We start from the raw sequence: 21,510 nt of genomic DNA on the forward strand, positions 1-21,510 counted from the left end.
TAGTAGTGACCTAGTCGCAAACTCGGGTATGATTTCCCAACCCCCAGTTCAAGCCTCGGGGAATTTTGACATGGCCACTCACATCGTAGACGTTAATGTTGTTATTAGCTGTTTTTAATAGTATGTGTTATTATGTATATTAGCTATATGTTTTTGATTGATTGATTGATTGATTGATTGATTGATTGATTGATTGATTCCCCCCCCCCCCCTACCCAACCCCCCCCCCCCCCACCTCCAATGTACAGCCCCACCCCACCTACCCAACCTCCCCCAATGCACAGTTTCTATGTCAAATGTATTTACTCTTCTTCTGGATTTTTTTAGTATCACAAACAGTACTGTATTTGAAAATCTGGTATGTCATAAATGTATAGATGTAGCAGTACTGTCTATCTGTATGTCATGTCATGTGTGTCATATGATGAATTGAAAATGGGGGACCCTGATGGAAACAAGACGAAAGTCTTTCTCAGGTCTGCATCCTCTTAACAATTGTATGTATTGAGCTGTACTGTACTGTACCCATTCTGCAATCTGTTAATAAACGTTTCAATCAATCAATCAATCAATCAATCAATCAATTGATTGATTGAAAACTTTATTAACAGATTGCAGAATGGGTACAATACAGTACAGCTCAATACACACACTTGTTAAGGGGATGCAGACTAGAGAAAGACTTTCGTCTTGTTTACATCAAGGTCCCCCATTTTCAATTCATTAGGACATAACATAATATGTGAGCTGTAGCCTGTAGTTCATGCGAGACAAATTGTAAAACAAAATTACCAAAGAGTTTAGCGTGAGCAGCATCGTGTTTTTCCCCGACTTTGTAGCTTGCCGAAGTCGGAGATGAAATTCACTATGAATTGAAAATGGGGGACCCGTGTTGAGCCGTACTGTATTGTACCCATTCTGCAATCTGTTAAATAAAGTTTTTTCATTCATTCATTCATTCATTCATTCATTCATTCATTCATTCATTCATTCATTCATTCATTCATTCATGACGCGTTTCCCCCACTCCCAACTTCCCACCTCCGACCGTGAGTGAACGTAGCAACGTAGACAGAGGCAGATGACGTCACGCGGTGACGCGACGGCCCATCCCTGCGGCCCATCCCCGCCCCGAGCAGCACAGGTGGGGTGGGAGCTGCAGCTCGGCGACACTGGGAACCGCTCTGTTGTTGTTGTTCAACGTAACACACAATAGAAGTCAGAGAGAGAGAGAGAGAGTCACTTTATAATAAAAATCGGAATAAATAAACATGGGAAGATAATCGGTTTAGTTTCATTATAAATGTTTTAATGATATATGTTATTATTATTCACCGGCATTGGACTAATTATTAATAAACGACAGCTCGAACGGATCTAATTATACTGTCGAAACTGCGCATGGGAACGGTGACTTGAGCAGGTAAGACTTGTTTTTTATTATTGATGCTTTTTAGCTGTATATTATGAACCATGAGCTGCGTGTCGGCTACTACAGTAAATATGACTGGTGATAATGTCCCGAAGGAAACAACAGCCTATCGGGCACTTTTCCGCTGATAAATGAATTATATTATGATCTAAAGCCCATTATGTTCAATTGTGTGTAATGTAATTCCCTAGGATTTCCCTCTTCCTCCTCCTGCCTCTGAAAATGTATAATGGTAATAATATGAACAGTAGATGCTAGATCCCACGGCCCGGAAGAAACGGTTTACATTTATTTTGTAATGTTGTAGGTAGTGGTGGGGGCGGTTCACTTAAGGTTATGGATATAGGTTTACAAACTACTTTTAATGTTAACATGATGACGACTTGCCAAAAACCGACGACCCCCTCCCAAATAAAACGCCGATGAGCCCGTGTCATCTAGCACCAACCGATGAATGGCCCTTACTGTACTTCCGCATATTATGACAGATCACCGACTGAAAGACAGCTGTCTTTTCCAAAAGCATTTTTAGAAGAAGTCCATTTCAACCCACCTAGATTCACTGTAACTAGTGGCGCGATACAATTCCTTCTGCTCGAGACTATACTTCACTATGAATTGAAAATGGGGGACCCTGATGTAAACAAGACGAAAGTCTTTCTCTGGTCTGCATCCCCTTAATAGTTTAACCAATATTATTATGTTTGATACGTGACTCAGTGGATTATTTCTACGAGTGAAACAAAATATTCCCATTCAAGTGTATTCCGTGTGTATGAATGAATGAAAACTGTATTTAAGAGATTGCAGAATGGGTACAAATTACAATACAGTACGGCTCAATACACAAAATTGTTAACACTTTGGATGCCACTGGTTAACATGGTAAAACATGGTTGAATGCCAGCACCCACTTCAATGATAGCGTTGTGAACACATAATCTATGTCTTAAATTATGGCTATGTGTCTAATCTGCCCGTCGCTTATCACTAGGCTTGTTCGAGATGGATTTCGGTTTGCCTCGACTAGTAGACGAGAGTAGCCGAGTGAAGCCGGGGGAGGAGTTAAAAGGGCGGACACTGCCGATTTCACGAGAGCCTCTCGCCTAGTCTCGCATGGCAGATACGCTTTCACGTCACCACACACACATTACACACCTGTCCAGCTCATTATAATGCGATGGCCGTTTGCAAAATTAGATCAGATTTAAATGTACAGCACACACCATATACTGCTATAGTGGAATATACTATTCATATACCATAATGTATACCATCTTGTTGCGCGCTCCTGGCCGCACGCACACACAACACACTGCTGAATAATTCTGTTTTGCATCAATATATATATGTATACTGTGTATATTGAGGCAAAACAGAATTATATATACAGTATTGAGGCAAAACAGACGATGCATGTGTGTATGTGTGTGTCTGCCAGCTTGAAGTTTATCATGATGATATGATGATAACGCATAACATAATAAAGTGTTCAATCAATCAATCAATCAAACGTCTCATAACTCCCTGGCTGTCACGTGGCTGGTGACTGACAACTTTTCTGAGCCAATAGGCGCTTTGCCCGACCATAGCAAGTCGCTTCCCAGCCGGGAGCAGCCGAGTGAGAGGTACTGTGGCGCCTCGCTCTGAAGGCTGCTTGTGGCTCGCTCCCGCGGGAGTTCCACGCCTCGCCTCGTCAGATTTTCAGAGCAAGTCGGACAACATTCTAACCGTCATGCAACGCGCTTGGCGAGGCAGTAGTGAAACCTGCGCAGATCTGCGTCCGGCTATCCCATCTCGAACAAGCCTAATGACTTGTTTGCAGTCAAAGGATTGTTTTTTAATCGGTTCATTTCCGTTTTATAGCATTTTGAAAAGCCCTCGTTTTCTTGAAAGTTTCAGGAAAATATAAAGATTCAGTGATAAACGGCATTTACTGGAATATTCTGGAATACACAAAAAACGTTGTAATTTTTCGGCCTATTTATGAATCTTTTTCAAATAAACGCTAGATTATCGATAGTATATGTGTACTTTTGCACGCTAGAGAAGCGAGCTGAAAAATCTATTCTCTCATTTCCTGATCAGCGCACACACACACATAGGGCAAACGCTGATATCTCTGTGAAAACAGATCCGATTATCCAAAAAGATTATTCCAATTCCTGATCGCCATTCCAAATATCGATCGCGTTTATTGATTCAGCGCTGGGTACTGTAAATATGTATTCCACGCTGTTTTCCGGCTCGGCAATCACTTCGATCCTTCGGATGGCTTGCTGGAAAAGTAAAATGAGGAAACTGTATTTCCTTCCCCCCCCATCAGTCTAATCCAATGGGGTGCAGTTACACAGGGAGAGACGATAGGGGGCGGTATTTTCCCAATGGAGCTCAGAGCGAGGTTGCTGCACTAGCGTGAGGCTAGATTGATGAAATATGAATTCAAATCGCTAATAATAATAAAAAAAAAAAAAAACGACAAACAAACGCTGTATAGCGTTGCTGGCATTCAACGGTCAGCATGAACTAACGACATAAAGCGTCGCTGGCACTCAAAGTGTTAATCTGCGCACAAGCTATCAAAACCTTTGATTTCCTGGTGAATGATTTGGTAGCTTACAGCAATGTAATAATTTGACAGGATGGGTCTAGTTTCATCTTGTTTCACGAGTATCAGTTTTTTTCTTTTCTCCTTAAAATACCTAAGCTGTCACTGATGGTCATAATTTCCCCCGTCTTCCAGATATGGCCGACGACAAAGTTGCCATCCTGACGGATGACGAGGAGGAGCAGAAGAGGAAGTATGTTTTGGCCGAGCCTTTTAACACCCTGTCACTGGAGCTTCGGTCGGAGCCCTCCGCCCCGGGGTCGTCCTCCGGCACCCCGCCCACGGAGCCGCCCACCAACGCCTCCATCGACTGCTGCGAGAGGATGTGCCTCCGAGTGAACAGCCGGCTCCTCATCTCCAAGATCTTCTACTTCTTCTTCTATGCCGCCTACGGCTCCTTGCACCCCCTGCTCGCCGTGTACTACAAGCAGCTGGGCATGTCCGCCGGCCGCAGCGGGCTGCTGGTCGGCATACGGTACTTCATCGAGTTCTGCAGCGCGCCGTTCTGGGGGGTGGTGGCCGACCGGTTCCAGAAAGGCAAAGCCGTGTTGCTCTTCTCCGTGCTCTGCTGGCTGGTGTTCAACTGTGGCATCGGCTTCGTCAAACCCGCCGCCATGAGCTGCATGGAGAAGGGAGCTGCCGCCGTCACCGCCACCCCGGTGTTGCCCACCTCCTCCATTCCCCCTCTTGGCAACACCACCACGCTGGCGGGTAACTCCACCAACCGCACGAGAAGTCTTCGTAGCTTGGACGACTTCCCACACTCCTTTGTCCTCCTAAGTGGCCTTGACTCTCACCGTAGTGTTCACCGCAGGCACGAGCGAAGTGCCGACGGCAACGTCACGGTGGCTCCCAACGGCGCGGTTACTTCCAATGCCGCGGCTACTTCCAATGCTCCGGCTGCTCACAGTGCGACGGTGGCTCCCAATGCCGCGGCTACTTCCAATGCCGCGGCTGCTCACAGTGCGACGGTGGCTCCCAATGCCGCGGCTACTTCCAATGGCCCGGCTGCTTCCAATGCCGCAGCTACTTCCAATCCCTCGGCTGCTCCCGGTGCGACGGTGGCTCCTAATGCCACAACTTTCCCCTATAAGCCTGACAATACCACACTGAACACCACGACCACCGTCGCCTCCACCACCACCACCACCCCCCCTGCTCCAACCAAAGCCAAAGAGTACCAGATCATTTACAACCAGGACCAGGTGGAGACCATCTTCCTGCTCATCCTCCTTGTCATCATCGTGGGCGAGTTCTTCAGCGCGCCCGCCGTGACCATCGTGGACACGGTCACCCTGCAGTACCTGGGGAAGCACCGCGACCGCTACGGCCTGCAGAGGATGTGGGGCTCCCTGGGCTGGGGCCTGGCCATGCTGCTGGTGGGCATCTGGATCGACCACACGCACGTCACCGTGCTCATCGACGGCTTGGGCTGCGTGCTGCCCGACTACCGGCTCCACAACTACCAGACGGCCTTCATCGTGTTCGGCGTGCTGATGGGCGTGGCGCTCGTGGTGGCCACGCAGTTCTCCTTCGACAGGGGCGACGGCGAGTACCGCCAGGAGCTGCGGGACGGCGGCGCCGCGGAGGAGGAGGGGGCGGGGGAGGTCCCACGGGTGGACGGGGGCGTCTCGTCGCCCGAGTCGGACACCGCCGCCTCCTCCTCCACGGACCACACGCCGATGGCCCTGGACGGCGGCGACAGGGAGTTCACCTACAGCGACCTGATCCGGCTGCTCTGCAGCGTGCGCTACAGCTCGGTGCTGTTCGTGGCCTGGTTCATGGGCTTCGGCTACGGCTTCGTGTTCACCTTCCTGTACTGGCACCTGGAGGACCTGAAGGGCACCACCACACTGTTCGGGGTCTGCTCCATCCTCAGCCACATGTCGGAGCTGGCCGCCTACTTCACCAGCCACAAGCTGATCGAGCTGGTGGGCCACATCAGGTGAGAGTTTGCATTATATATTAGCCACTAGTGTACTTCTGCCCGGTATAAAAGGAAAAAACGGCACAGTTTGAAACGGAGAGAAAACGAAACGCTGATCTGTTGTTGTTGTTGTTGTTGTTGTTGTTGTTGTTGTTGTTGTTGTTGTTGTTGTTGTTGTTTTTTCTGTCACTGTAAAACATTTTCTCACAAACACCGTAGAATAGAGATGTAATATTTCTTGCAATATTTGCAAGTTTGTTGATGTCAGGAGCTATCGGTAGCTGGCCGGCTAGATACCGTTCGGTTAGACAATGCTTCATCATGTATTAAACTAAAAGTGAATAGTTGACTGGGTCATTTTGTAACGGTAGCTAAGCTAACGTTAGCTCAGGGAGACGCCGTCCTCCCGTGTCCCGTCTCACTAGACTAGACCCGTGTTTACATGCGTGCGGGAGGGGCTGGAGGGATGAGCAGACGCCGCACCACCCGGTGTCTGAGACAGAACTCAGCGACAGCGAGTGAGATCGGTTTTGACGATCGGCGAAAATAAAGCATTATCACCGATCACCGATCGCATATTTATACTGATTATCGGCCGATAGCGATCGGTGGCCGATCGATCGGGGCATCCCTAATCCAGACACCTCTTGGTATAGTGGTCTGCGATGTCGCCCGCGGTGCGGGAGACCGGGGTTCGACTCCCACCCAGGACAGGGCATGTCAAATAAGACCGGTTTCACATGCATACGTGTGTGTGTATGGTTTGGAGGGTGGTGTATGTGTGTATGGTTTGGGGGGTGGGGTAGCCAGTTCAACTGGTAGCCAGGTAACAGCTTGGTGGAAGAAGCTGTTTCTGAGCCTGCTAGTGTGGGCTCTGAGGCTCCTGTAGCGCCTCCCAGAGAGCAGGGGGAGAACAGGCCGTGGTCGCTGACTCGCTGTGGGTGGGATCTCTGTGCAGGCAGTGTTTGTGATAGATGTCTTTTATAAGCTGGGTGCCGGTGATGTACTGGGCCGCCTTGACCAATCGCTGCAGGGCATTCTGGTCAGGTGATGTGCCGTTAGCATACCACACTGAGACGCAGCTGGTCAGGACACTCTCTGTGGTGCAGCGGTAGAAGTTGGAGAGGATCTTGCTCCTCAGCCTCCTCAGGACATGCAGGCATTGTTGGGCCTTCGCGAGGAAATGTCCAGGAGAGGTCCTCCTCGCTGATGTGGGCTTCAGGAACATAAAGCTGGGGGACGCGCTCCACTTCGACCCCCGTCAATATATATGGGAGAGTGGCTGCAGCTTTTGGACCTCCTGAGTTACTGCCTCCTTCCTTTTGTGTAGAGGCAGATTTAATCATTTACCGCTTTTAATTTAATCGTTACCAATTTGAATATCAAATTTTATATATTTTCATATTCTCAGTCGCCAGTTACTGGCTCTTCTTCCATAGCCTTTGACCCCCAGAAGACCTACTGTAATAAACCTCTTCATGTATATGTGTACACAGCTCCACCTGAGTGCCTTATTTGTGTCATAATAAAAGGGGCACTTTAAAGGAACATTATGTGAAATCCACTTACCATCTTCTCCAGAGTCAGACAAGAAGCTAGATACCAATTTATTCTCTGTGTTCATCCGGCTGCAAGCTAGCCAAATGAATGGAAGCCGATACGGACCAGCTAGCCTAGATTAAAAAGAAAAGGTGTTTTTGGCCAACGGCTAGGCTAGCTGGTCCGTATCCGCTTCCATTAATTTGTGCAAAGCTAAGCTAGCTTGCAGCCGGATAGCTTTCTACTGAACGCACAGAGAGGAAATTGGTATCTATCTATCTTGTTGTCAAGTCTGACTCTAGAGAAGATGGTAAGCGCATTTCACATAATGTTAGAGTGTTCCTTTTTAAAGGATTACCCCACTGTTTTTCACATGTGGGTTCCATGTCATTCTTACCTTGATATATGAGTTTTATATATCGCACCGTTGTTCAATATGCTTTTTCCCTTCTCAACATATTTGGAAGCCATCCCCCCCCCCCCCCCCTCAAATCATCACTTCACTTCACAACGATACGGAGCCACATATCGGGTCGATATTGACTTATCCGGCAACTCAAGTTGGTTCTATGGACCACATTCACACAGGCGGCCATTTTGCTCTTATGTCACGCTCTGGTTGAGATTATTTTCCATCCTAGGTGAGAACACCTACCTCATCTCCAGCAATAGCGAGGCATGCAGTTAGTGAAAATAGACCGGGTGAATACCGCAGTGGAACAATGGTATCATTGATGGAAGGCTCTCCTGTCGGAGCAGATAGTGGCCTAGACTTTGCACAGAGCAGGGACATTTGAGAGTGAGGTGTTATATTTCAGCCGGGGAGGCCCTTCGGGGCAGTTCTGTGACCTGGGTCGTTTTGGAGACAAGACATCTCCCCAAAGCTGTAGGAGAGGGAGCCACTGAAGCTACTAGTGGTGGGAATCACCAGAGCCCCCACAATACTAGAGTCACGGTATTGTAATATTGTGATTTATTACCTGTTCTTCAACTGTAAATTATGTCCCCTGTTTGATCTAATAAGATAACGTTTTCACCCCAAGATGTTTAAATCTTATATATTTATTTCTCTTGTTAGGATAGGATGGTAAAATACATTTGATCTGTCTAAAACTTAAATGTATACAGCTAAGTTAATTTGAGCTGTAGGGCTGTGCGATTTATCCAAGCTAGCCTAGCTTAGCACAAATTAATGGAAGCGGATACGGACCAGCTAGCCTAGCCATTGGCCAGAAACACCTCTCCCGGGGGTTTCAAGCTAGGCTAGTGGTCCGTATCCACTTCCATTAATTTGGCTAGCTTGCAGCCGGATGAACGCACAGAGATTAAATTGGTATCCATCTTCTTGTCTGACTCTGGAGAAGATGGTAAGAGCATTTCCCATAATGTTGGCGTGTTCCTTTTACCGTAATATCAGTATCGGCCAAAATGTTCATAGCGGTGTGTCCCTACTTTATCTTTTATTATTATTAATTGACCACTCTTCTCCTCGCCCATCTTCCCCCATCCCAGGGTCCTCTACATCGGCCTGGCGTGTAACACCGCTCGCTACCTGTACATCTCCTACCTGGAGAACGCCTGGATAGTGTTGCCAATGGAGGTCCTTCAAGGTGAGTAGAATAGATAGAATAGAATAGAAATACTTTTATTATCCAGAGGGAAATTTGACACTGAAAATCGCTCACATTAAACATTTAGACAGAACAAGTCACGAATAAGAATAACAAAACAAATTGCCTAAGAATAGAATAAAATAAAAATAGAATAAAATATACAGTAAAAAATATACTGAAGTCTACAGTAGGTGTAAGGAGACGAACAGCAGATAAGATAATTCCTTTATTGATCCCCTTGGGGGAAATTCAGGCATCATAGCAGCATGAGGGAGGGGGGGGGGTACAGGTATGGGCAGGGTAATAGTAGAAAGACATCAATAGAGGCAATACAATTATAGTACAGTAGAAAAGTAAAAATAGGCAGTGTAAACAATATAGTTAACTCAGAATGTACGCATATGAGCAAGTAGGCAGTGTAATCAAAGGTGCATTGATTGATTGATTGAAAATGTTATTAACAGATTGCAGAATGGGTACAATACAGTACGGCTCAATACACACAATTGTTAAGGGGATGCAGACCAGAGAAAGACTTTCGTCTTGTTTACATCAGCAGGGAACAAAATAACTAGACGCCCATCGCCAAATGCGTGTAGATTTACCGTCTGGCGTCTGAAAATAATAGTCTGCCCGCCAGCTGGCGTGTAGTTCATATCGATACTCTTATTTTGAAAATCCTGTGCGGGTCTCATTGCTGCCCCAAGCGCAGCTCCAGTCATAATATCTGGGCTCCGGCAGCTAGAAACTTTCCGTTCATATGATACTCTTATTTTGAAAAACCCTGTAGCAACTCCGCGAGTCATATCCGCCCCAGTCCGTGCTTCTGCTCCATTAAAACCGAGCAGAGCAGCGATACACAGCATGCAGCCATAGAGCAGACTATTTGATTCCTTAAGGGCTCGAAGTTGCCTGGGTTTTGGTCATATGCTCCCGAAATGCTCCCGCTGTTTGACTGCTTCTATGTGCAGTGAAAACTACTATGATTTGCAACCTAGTTATTCATTTAATTCGGGGCAAACTAGCGTTAGCTCCGCGTTAGCCACGCGGAGCTAATGCTGCTCCGCATAAACACAGAGAGAGACAGAGAACAGCAGGCTGACTAGAAGAGGGTGGGGGCTAGTGGGGGAGGAGCCGTCTGTGTGTGTGGTGTGTGCACGCTGACAGAGAGGAAAGACAGAGGAATAACGACGAGTTGACTGACTCATTCCTTCAGTCCACTCAAAATTATGCTAATATTCCTTATGTTGTTTATGATATTAATTGAAAATAGCATATGAGAGTATTATATAGTAATAATAACACATGGCGATATACTAAAAAGCTATTTATAATTTTTGGCTAGTAAAAAATCTGCCCGGCTGGTAGTTTTTAAAATCTACCAGCCAAATGGCTGGTAAGTCAAAAAGTTAAGTTTGTTCCCTGCATCAGGGTCCCCCATTTTCAATTCATCATAAGATGAGGGTCTATGCCTTATCAGTTATATTATACATTACAATAAATATGCTTACAATAAACACTAGAATCTAAATATACACTGAGTAAGGTATACAGTATACAAGGTGCAGTATACATAAGGTCCCTAGCTGGCGTGACCTCACTTTAACTGTACTGTGTGTGTGTGTTTGAGGAAGCTTAGGCCATCGAGTCAATGGAGCTGCTTGGCAAAGGCCACGTAAGGACAGGAACCGGGCGTGTTTGTTTAACTGGCCACTTATCAAACGCCCTCCCTGCAGGCCCGGCTCCACAGAAAACAAGAGCAGGATACGCTATTAGTGGGAGACGTTTTATAATAACCATTAGTCCAGACCATCGTATCCTATGGGTTTAGTAGAATGAGCCTGGAGGAAGTTGTAGCAGATATAGTCTAGCCTATATATATATATATATATATATATATATATATATATATATATATATATATATATATATATATATATATATATATATATATATATATATATATATATATATATATAAATAAATAAATATGTGAACATGACATGACTTGCCCTTTTAAATACACAGGAACACGACTTGCTTGTTAAATATCGAGGTCAAGATCATTATCTCCAGAAACGTCTCAAGTCTTTCCCTCGTCCTCTAAACTAGATGGGAAAGGCCACCATTACAAACCAGCCAACAAGAACCACGCGGGACGGCTACTCTCAAAAGTGTGGTAGCGTGGATTGTTGATTAGGGTTGGGTACCGGTACATGTGAATCGATACCGGTACCCAACGGTACCCTTTTTGGTACTTTAGGTCCAGGGGTTCTCAAACTTTTTTATACCACAACCCCATTTTATTTAGGATATTTTTTGGGGACCCCACACTTAATGTATTGTGTAATTTTTACTTGGAATTAACGTTTATCAAAATAAAGGAATATCAAAATAAAAGCACACGTTATTGAACTTGCATATTTATTAGAACATTTTATTACAGCACTAGGTGATACACATTTATAAAATGAGGCATATTTAGCCAAAATATGTTGCCAGAACATAAAATAAAAAAACTATATTACATTTAATATATATTTTTTTACTTGCCAATGCGCCAATGCGCACTGTCTGTCACCTACTCGCGACCCCACTTTGGGTCGCGACCCCTAGTTTGAAAACCACTGGCATAGACAATAAACGGAGCTCTGACTTTATGAGGCCATCATATGTCTGTGTGAGCTCTTAACCCATTCCGTGCCAATCACGATGATAGTCGGGTTAACTCGCCATCACCATAGTCGGGTTTTAATCGTTATTTCTTTTATTAGCGATATCCATTCATTTTCATCCATCCAACCTGATGTTATCGTTGGGAATGGTTCTGAGCTAGCAAAAGGGCAAATACCGCCGCCTATCGTCTCCCGGATGGTATTGCACATCATTGGATTGGATTGGCTGGCGATGTGCATCAGAAAAAAAACTCCGGTCCGGGTTTCCCTTCTCGGGCAAGCAGTATCGTGTTACCACATTGACTGGGGAGACTGGGAGCAGCTTGGATTATGTGTTTTGGACTATAACGTTGGATCAATGGATGCAATCGATATTTGGAATGGCGATCAGGAATTGGATTAATCTTTTTGCAGAACATCTGATGTGAGGTAAGAACTCTATGTTACCAGTCTTGGGTTAATCAGATGTTCTTTTCACCGCCATCGGAGCGTGTGTGTGCGTGCCGTTGGCGCGGAGCAAGCCACGGATAAGCGATTTTTCAGCTCGCTTCTCTAGCATGCATAAGGACACATATACTATAGATAATCTAGCGTTTATTTGAAAAATATTCAGAAATCAGCCGAAAAATGACAACGTGTTTTGTGTATTCCACTAAAGGGCTATTATCGCTTTTTTTTCTCTGGAATTACTAGAAATCTCCAAAACTATACTTGTATTCAAAACGGTATAAAACGGAAATGTACAGATGAAAAAACAATCCGTTTCGTACATGTTGACTGGAAGCAAGTCATTGATAAGCGACGGTGTATTAGACCCATAGCCATAATTTAAGATATATTTTAAACACTCGCAAATTTCCCCATCCTCCCATTGATTAAAGTGCTGGCATACAAGCCCTAATTTGGTCATAACCGGCCGGCTCTGAATGTGTTAACGCCCAAATGTGGTTTATATTCTATATATTTATTCTAGAAGGTCTGAACCAGAATTAAGACCTAATTTAGGTGTAAGAGCTCACACAAACATTTGATGGAAAATGTTAAAAAAAGATGTTAAATTCGATGACCTCACAGATCAAGAGTAATCATCGGGGGTTGCGAAGGGTACTTTTAAAAGGCCTCTCATTACAAACCACTGACTACCTCGTGATTGTGATTCATAACGTAATCTGTTGGATTACTCCACAGTAATGTAACCGGATTACACGGGGCGACAGGGGCTCAGGAGGTAGAGCAGTCATCTGGTAATCCGGAGGTTCCCTTTTCGATTCCAGCTCCTCCCGGGCAACATGCCTTGACCAAAGACACTTAACCCCTAACTGCTCCTGATGAGCAGGTTGGCACGTTGCATGGTTGCCTCCAGTGTGTGAATGTGTGAGTGAATGGGTAAAATATGAGGAACAAATTGTAAACCACTTTGGATGAAGCACCATTTACACGTGATTACTCTCAGATAACCCTACCCTCTTAAATGTGCAGAATAGCCAGTCCGTTGAATATCGAATATCGAATCACGATGTAACTTTATTTAACGTTGTTTATAATGACTTAACGTGTGAGTTACTCGTCTGTAAACCACACGTTCTGGTGCTGGTTAACATGTCAGTTACTCTTCTACTGCCACCACTGAGCAGAACATACGCTGTGACCAGCATTCTACTGCCACCACTGAGCAGAACATGCGATGTGACCAGCATTCTACTGCCACCACTGAGCAGAACATGCGATGTGACCAGCATTCTACTGCCACCACTGAGCAGAACCTGCACTGCGGCCAGAATTCTACTGTCTACATGTAACATCTCTCCATTTAAAATGGGTTTTTGATGATCCCAATCAAGCTGACCTAAATGGAGAGAACTTTAATTAAATTACGTTTTTAATTCCTTATTTCTTAGCTCAACTATGTAGATTGGGAAAGAAGAAAAGTGGCCTCCAGAATAATTAGTTTACAAAATGCTTAGAACCCGTTTCTTATCTCGACACCAATCCGAGAACCTTTAGAAACAGTGTTGCCCAACATGAACCTTTTTAGAAGATGCTTCTTTTGTATTGTAAATGTGGTGGGAGGGCAGGACACCACAGCCAAACAAAGCTCATGTAATGTTTCAGGGATCCAGTTTTGCTCATGGGACACTTTCTTATCGCTTCTAAATTTATATTATCCACTATTTTTACATTTCTAGCCCAAAATACATAGTGCAGCTTTAAAGGATCACACCAACATTATGGGAAATGTTCAATAGAAAGCTATCCAGCTAAAAGCCAGAATGGAACGGAATAGAATTGAAGCAATTACAGACCAGCTAGCCTAGCTGTTGGCCAAAAAACAAGCTTTAAGCTAGGCTAGTGGTCCGTATCCACTTCCATTCATTTGTGCTAAGCTAGGCTAGCTTGCAGCCAGATATCCTTCTACTGAATGCACAGAGAGAGGACATTGGTATCCATCTTCTTGTCTGACTCTGGAGAACACAGTAAGCACATTTCCCATAATAAGATAAGATGAGATATTCCTTTATTGATTCCCTTGGGGAAATTCAGGCATATCATACCTGCTCCCGATGAGCAGGTTGGCACCTTGCATGGTTGCCTCCGCCGTCGGTGTGTGAATGTGTGAGTGAATGGGTAAAATGTGAGTAACAAATTGTAAAGCGCTTTGGATAAAAGCGCTATATAAAAAAGCAATCATTTACCATGGGGGAGGGGGGAGGGGAGGTACATGTGATAGTAGAAGACATGATACAGGTCATAAAATTATAGTACAGTGGAGAAGTAAAAATGTTTTTTAAATAAAAATAGGCAGTGTAAACAATATAACGATATAATTAACTGAGTAATTCTCCTGATACTGATATTCTATTTTAGCCTGGTATTGGACCCATATCCGATACCAGTATCGTTGCGTCCCTAGTATTAATTAAAAGGAAATAAAGGTGGTCCGATTCTTTGTTGTTGCCGCCATCTTTAGTGTTACAGATTTCCCCATTCAAAACTACCACAGTGATCCTTTTCATTTTATAGTCGGTGGTGTTAGATCCTGATCAATCTGGCCAGTATCACGTCTTCGTCTGTTTGGCTCTCCATCCACTCCTCTGCGTTGTGTAATTTTAATGGTCCTGACGTCTCAGATACTGGCTGAATATAATCCTTATCTCTCCCCGTTAGTACGATCCGCAAACCATAATAATTCTCCACCTCCGTAAGAATTCGACACTTCGACACAGCGTAATGCCTTATGAGGAAAAGCGTTGTTTATTGATATAAACAGAAACCTCAGCTCAGATGTTAACAGATTGTATTGTCCTTGAAGAGTCTATTCTAATGATCTTTCGGTGTGTTCAGTCTATTGTCCTTTTGCTATTCAGTCCACTGGTGGTCAGGCCTGGTCTTTAGCCTAACCCTCCTCGCGTTAGCCGAAGCTAATCATGATGTGTCATTCTTCCTCCCCCCCCCCCCCCCCCCCCCCCCCCCCCCTCCGTGATGAGAGGAGAGATGAGAGGAGAGAGAGTTTCTTCCCTCTTAGTCTCAGTCAGATTTTAGTCTGCCCTACCCGGAACCACTGTCAGCTTTATAGGATCTTCGTCATAGCAACGATAGCCCCGCCCCTCTTCTGGTTGTCATGCGACGCGCTGTCATGACAACCGCGTTTAACCTTTACACACATTTCAAAACGTTTCATTCACTGTCTCTTTTTTTTTATCCACTTTTTCTCCCATTTTCTATATTTTCTCCCATCCCAATTTTGTATCGTCCAATTCAACCCTCCCCTGTCACGGACGCTGTTTCTTGCCTCCCACAAGCCGGCTGCAATGTGGACTAAGTCATACATAGCACAAGTCCCCTCCGGTACTTGAGGTAACAGCAGTCGCATCTTTTCACCTGCGCAGCTCGATCTCTCAGTGGCGAGGAGTAACGCGTGGGAGGCTCACGCTGCCCCCGACACTTCCTGATTCTACTGCGCAGGCGCACCAACCGACCTGTAGGAGTCGCTGTCCACAACGCCCGATCCCCACCCATCAGTTTCCCACCCCCTAATACGGCCAATGTGTATTAGTACGGACGACCAGCTAAACTGAAAGCAAATGTTGAGCGCTGGGCTCGAACTGACGAGCCCAGAGTCTACAGCACTACAGCCTTGCCCACTACGCCACGTAGCCGCCCCCTCATTCACTGTCTCTTATCAATGTGTTCTTACAAGGAATGTCAACATTCTGCTGGCTACTAAACATTCTGCTGGCTACTGCCTCTGAACCGCTTCTTCTATCACCGTCTTCTAAGCCAAGCACATTTCGACCTCTCTGACCCGGCCCCTTTTAGCTGTGGTCATCTCCCCCCAATCTATACATCACCTACATTGAAAAACACCCCCAGAACACCCGTTTTCTCTCAGTGGTCTCTGGATGTGATGGAGGAGTGCACTGCATATTGAATGCACAGTGCAAAGTTGCACTTCAACTGAATTTACATGAAATGGGGATGTTTTAACTCAAACATGCCACAAGACCTAGTATTTTAGTATAGTATAAACTATAAAGTATTTAAAGTATTTATTTTTTACATATGCAAATATATCTATGTGACGTCACACCACTTATCGATATCACGCAGTTATCGATAAGTGGTCTCAGCCTTACCTGTGACCCGTCCTCAGACCAGGACGCGTCTATGCTTTAGGCAAGTGGATTGTCCTTCCTGCGTTCCCGTTTTGCGCTCTGATTGGCCACGCACGTTTCTGGTCATGTGACATGTGCGCCCAATAGCGTGACGAGCGTGTCTTTGCCCATTTCCGCGTCGAACAGCCTGCAAACGACCTGGCGTTCTATCGCCCTGCTCTAAGACAAACTCTAACCTTAACCAACTTCGAAAGAGTGCCTAAGCTTAACCGTCCAAAGACTTGCTGTCCCACAATTGGTGCACATGTCACATGACCAGAAACGTGCGTGGCCAATCGGAGCGCAAACCGGGAACGCGGAAGGACAAGCCACTTGCCTAAAGTATAGAAGCGACCAGGACGGACACGAGGACCTCCTTGTTAGAATCATGATTAACAAAGGGAGGTGATCATAGCCTCGCAAGTCAGAAGAGAAAGTGGTGCGTTATTATAAGATCTTTAACACTTTAATCGCCGAAGACGCTGGACAGCGTCTTTGATATCAATATTTCAAAAATCTGTGATCGAAATCATATTTCTCCCCCGGAGACATGAGATGTACTGGTGAGCCCCTCTCAACTCTCTTAACGGTTCAAGAGCGCCATCTGGTGGCCGATCGGCGCATCGCCCAGGGAAGAAACAGGAAGTGGAAGCTGGTGCTCATTTCAATTCGGTCCGATCACTCGCTAATAGTCCCAGGACTCGAGTTGATCACAACGGATAGTGATCCGTTACCAATAACTCGATAAACAACATGATTTGGACGTATATACTATTATACAACCTGGAAATGGATCGGATATTTCGACATCCCATAATAGAAAAAATTCTGTTCCACGCTCATCTCCCAACGCTACGAGGAAGCTACGGTGAGTTTCAGCGTTATTTGTTAACGTCTTCGATACTAACTGCTCTGATGACCATATGACCCACACTAGATGAATGATATAACGTTGCCCACGGAATTATAAACGACCCCCCCCCCATCCGGTCAACATCAGATCATACGTAGTAACTCCTAGAAGCACGTACAGTTGAAATTTTTTATCTCGCACAGATTCCTACCAAACTGTATTTGATCATCAATATAATGCATTTAGGGCTATAAATCAAGTTCTGGAGAAAGCTGCAGAAAACGATAAAAACATACTTATACTTTAGACCGTATTTTAGTATGAATATGTAAATGAAAAAGTATAACGTTGCTACACCCTGAACAATAGATATAGGACGTTGAATGGGCCATAGTAATGTCAATTTAGCAATACAATTTAAAAAGTTATAGCCCTGCAAAGAAGGGGAACTTCTCCATGTTAAATAGGGCTGGCGAGGGATGGTAAATTATGAATTTAACCCCGGCGATCAAAGTGTTAATAATGCAACATTGTTGTCCGAGGCTAAGATTATGATGCAAACAGAGCTTCAAACTTCATGGCTCCAAGGATGAGTTGCTACTGTTCTGATATGTTTAAAAATATATATATTTATATACTACTGTATATATAATGGATTCGATTAAATTTAAATGTATTGTCATTATACAGCACAAGTACAGTACAATGAAAATAAGTTGGCATCTAACTACAGTGCAAATGTAACAGTAAAGTGCAATAGTAATATACAATGTACAGGTGATTAAACTGGGTATAAAATATATAAATTAGTACAACTGAGTAATGGTGCTAATCAGATGTACGTACAGAGTTGTAGTATTAATATGTACAGTGATACAGGTATGAAGACAGTATGGTAGTAGTCATACTGGCCAGCAGCGTAACTAGTAAGAGTAGGTAAGGGATATACAGATATAGTATCTACAGAAAAAGGACTATATGCATGCATGTACAGACAGATAGATGGATATATATTTATATATGATATTACAGCATTATTGTACATGCCATCTTATTATATGGGTTATATGCAGGTGTATAAGTAAGTATATAGAAGGATTATATGCAGGTATATTCAGACAGATATGGATATATATGCAGTAAATATAAATATATATATACTGTATATATACAGCACTATATTACCACTCAATTATAGTTTTAAAACACTTTCCTTTAAGCCTTGGGCTTTTTAAATGTGTGACCGTTCACAACTGACCCGCTTAGCCAGAACCTAAACAGGCGTCTGCCCCACCCTTTTAATCAGTAAAGTCACACCCATGTCTTGCTCAAGAGAATCACACCGGAAAGTGTGGAAATGGCTACCGTGGCGTGGCTATGGAGATTTTTTTTGGCAACCCGGTTACATTTCCTGGTTCAACTTTAGAACTGCCTTAAAGGGGCACTTCACCAAAAAACGATGCTGATTTATTTCACAATTCACACACATCCAAACAGTTTTGCACACATTCATTTAGTTTGACAGTTATTGAGAGTAAATGAGTTTGAATATGGCCACCAATGATGTCCAGCCTTGTGTGGTGTTAATTGCAGCTTAATCAAATGATAAGGCATTGCTATTTTTTCATCTAGCCTACATCATTCCATTGAACTGTAATAAATAGGGATGTCCCGATCACGTGATCGGGATCCGGGGCCGATCACATGATTTTCAGAAGATCGGGATCGGGAAAAATAAAATGTCTTTTGAATTTTATTCAACAAACATGACCATGTTCACGTCTTAAACTCATACTGAGGCCTTAGTTTTGGTTTTAAATTACATCATCATTCATTTATTTATTGTCGCACAGAGCAGAAGAATTTGCCAAAACAAACGCATTTCCTTTGATTTACACCGTCGCACGACAGTGACGTATGCCGAAAATAGCAGACCTACAAGCTCACAACGCGTCGCTCCCGCAACACCGGCAGGTTATGTCCACCTGATGACTCGGAGCAGCTAGACAAAATGTCAGAAGTTTGGAAGCATTTTAAAATTTAAACCGAAGCCTGTCCAATAGCCAGTTGCAATGTTTGCAAGGCGGACGTTCCGCATGGAGGAAAGAACAGAGCTGCGTTCAACATGACCAATCTAATACGCCACCTGAGAAACAGCCACAAACAACAACAAAGGAATTTGGGAGGCGGCTGGTGCTTTGCCAAACAGCTGTATTGATTGCAATGCCTCGCTTGAATGAAGTTAACGTTTGCCTGGATAACGCCAACATTCGCTTTGTGAGGATTATCGTCGGCATTTTAGACCAAAATGGAGCAAATCATTACGTAAGTCGAACACTGTGAATCATAGGCGGTGGGTATATAAGGCGCGGGTAGGCTATGCCTACCCAAAATATTATGCTGGGAATTTTGAAATGTATATATAATATATGTGCGCAGGCTGCTGGCTATTGTGTGTGTCTTGTGCTGCAGCCCACTGGCCGAGGTGTCAACGACGAAGGTGTCAATCGGCTAAGTGGCAGCGTTTAACATTCCAAGTACAGGCAGTAACCAATCACGCATAGGCTCAGGTTAAATAATGTAGCCAATCACATGATCATCCTGTTCCTGCAGGCCGCAGTAAAGCAAACATCTGCGTTCCGAATTTCAGCCCGCAGATCGCTTTGTAGCTTTGTAGCGAACACCAGCGCACTATTTTGAGTCAAATTTCAAAAAACAAAATGGATATACGGTATTTTTCCAAGGCATATAAACAAAGTAATTTAGAAGCTGCACCGGGCTGCCCCTGGGCATAACTACGGATCACCTGAGGCTGTATGTTGCGTTATCTTGGCATACAAGGGCTTTCTCTAAGTTTAAGAGGACATGATGAGAGTCAGAGTTCATCAAATCGTGGACACTTTTTAGAGCTACTGTATGTACCGGTACATTGTTTTCAAAGCATGATGAGATCTAAATTACGAAAAACGTTCCCTTCATTGCTGTCAGCACTGCAACTTGTGATTCAAGTTGTGAACGGTCTTTCTCAGCAATGAGGCACATCACATCCGAAACTAAGGCTAAGAACAACAATGCGCCAGGAGAGTCTGCTTCACATTGAAAGTGATCTCACAGACAAAGTTAAAGCAGAAAAGATCATTGATGCCAAGACGAAACGTTGCATTTTGCTGCATTAAAGGTGACATGCATTATAAATGTCATTTTTCAGTCTCTAGCATTGTATTATAGTAATACGAGTTAGTATCAATGTGTTTTTGTGTCGAGAGAGAGAGAGAGAGAGAGAGAGAGAGAGAGAGAGAGAGAGAGAGAGAGAGAGAGAGAGAGAGAGAGAGAGAGAGGAGAGAGAGAGAGAGAGAGAGAGAGAGAGAGAGAGAGAGAGAGAGAGAGAGAGAGAGAGAGAGAGAGAGAAAAGACAGGCCGTTATTGATAAGGCCCCCTCTCTCCCTCCCTCCCTCTCTCTTCCTTTCTTTCTTTCACTCTCTCCCTCTCCCGTTCGGGGGGGTGTGCCGCGCGGCAGGTCGTTTCTCTTTTATTAAGACCACACCTTAAGACCCCCTAGTTACACTACTCTTGTTTTCTTTTACTAAGACCACACCTTAAGACCCCCTGGTGACACTCCCCTTGTTTCTCTTTTACTAAGACCACACCTTAAGACCCCCTAGTGACTAGGGCTGTACCGAATGCTTCGAAGCTTCGATCATAATGTTGACATTCGAATTCTAAATCAACATTCGAATTTCTTATTTTTAATTTAAAAAAAAATCCTTTATCTTATCTTTTTTTTTTTGTCTATTCAATCTGTTTAAACCAATGGGGGTTTTCTTCACAGTTGCAGTTAAAGATTAGGCTACACTAATATTATAATATTATACTATAAGACGTCACCATCACTTTCATACCAACCGTGCCCTTATTGGATTATTTATGTTGACGAAACTGATGAGTTATATTCATTAACACTATGATCGCCGTGGACGAGTTTACACGTCATTCCTAGCCATGCTCATTCTGCCGAAGACGCCGTAACTCGTCTTTGATGTCAATATTTCAAAAATCTGTCATCGAAATCATATTTCCTTTCCGGAGCCCTGAGACACACTGCAAAGATCCACTCAACTCTCTAGCGGTTCAAGAGCGCCATCTGGTGGCCGATCGGCAAATCGCCAGCCGGAAATTAACCTTTGAACCGGTAGTGCTCATCCATATGTGGT

The 21,510-nt window shown here is 44.3% G+C and overlaps 1 protein-coding gene across 1 annotated transcript in view; it reads left to right on the forward strand.

Annotated features, from left to right (window-relative positions):
* Positions 1-1,214: 1,214 nt before the first annotated feature.
* The window catches only part of mfsd6a (major facilitator superfamily domain containing 6a), a gene marked incomplete at its 3' end in the record, with an annotated part of 30,943 nt that continues 10,647 nt past the window's right edge, over positions 1,215-21,510 (forward strand). The window contains exons 1-3 of the mRNA XM_084319810.1: positions 1,215-1,423; positions 4,176-5,985; positions 9,019-9,116. Of these exons, the coding sequence (XP_084175936.1) occupies positions 4,178-5,985; positions 9,019-9,116 (1,906 nt within the window). The 5' untranslated portion in view covers positions 1,215-1,423; positions 4,176-4,177. The remainder of the gene's footprint in view (positions 1,424-4,175; positions 5,986-9,018; positions 9,117-21,510) is intronic.

The sequence above is a fragment of the Notolepis coatsorum genome (genome assembly GCF_963971535.1).
Source record: "Notolepis coatsorum genome assembly, chromosome: 1".
NCBI classification, from domain to species: domain Eukaryota; kingdom Metazoa; phylum Chordata; class Actinopteri; order Aulopiformes; family Paralepididae; genus Notolepis; species Notolepis coatsorum.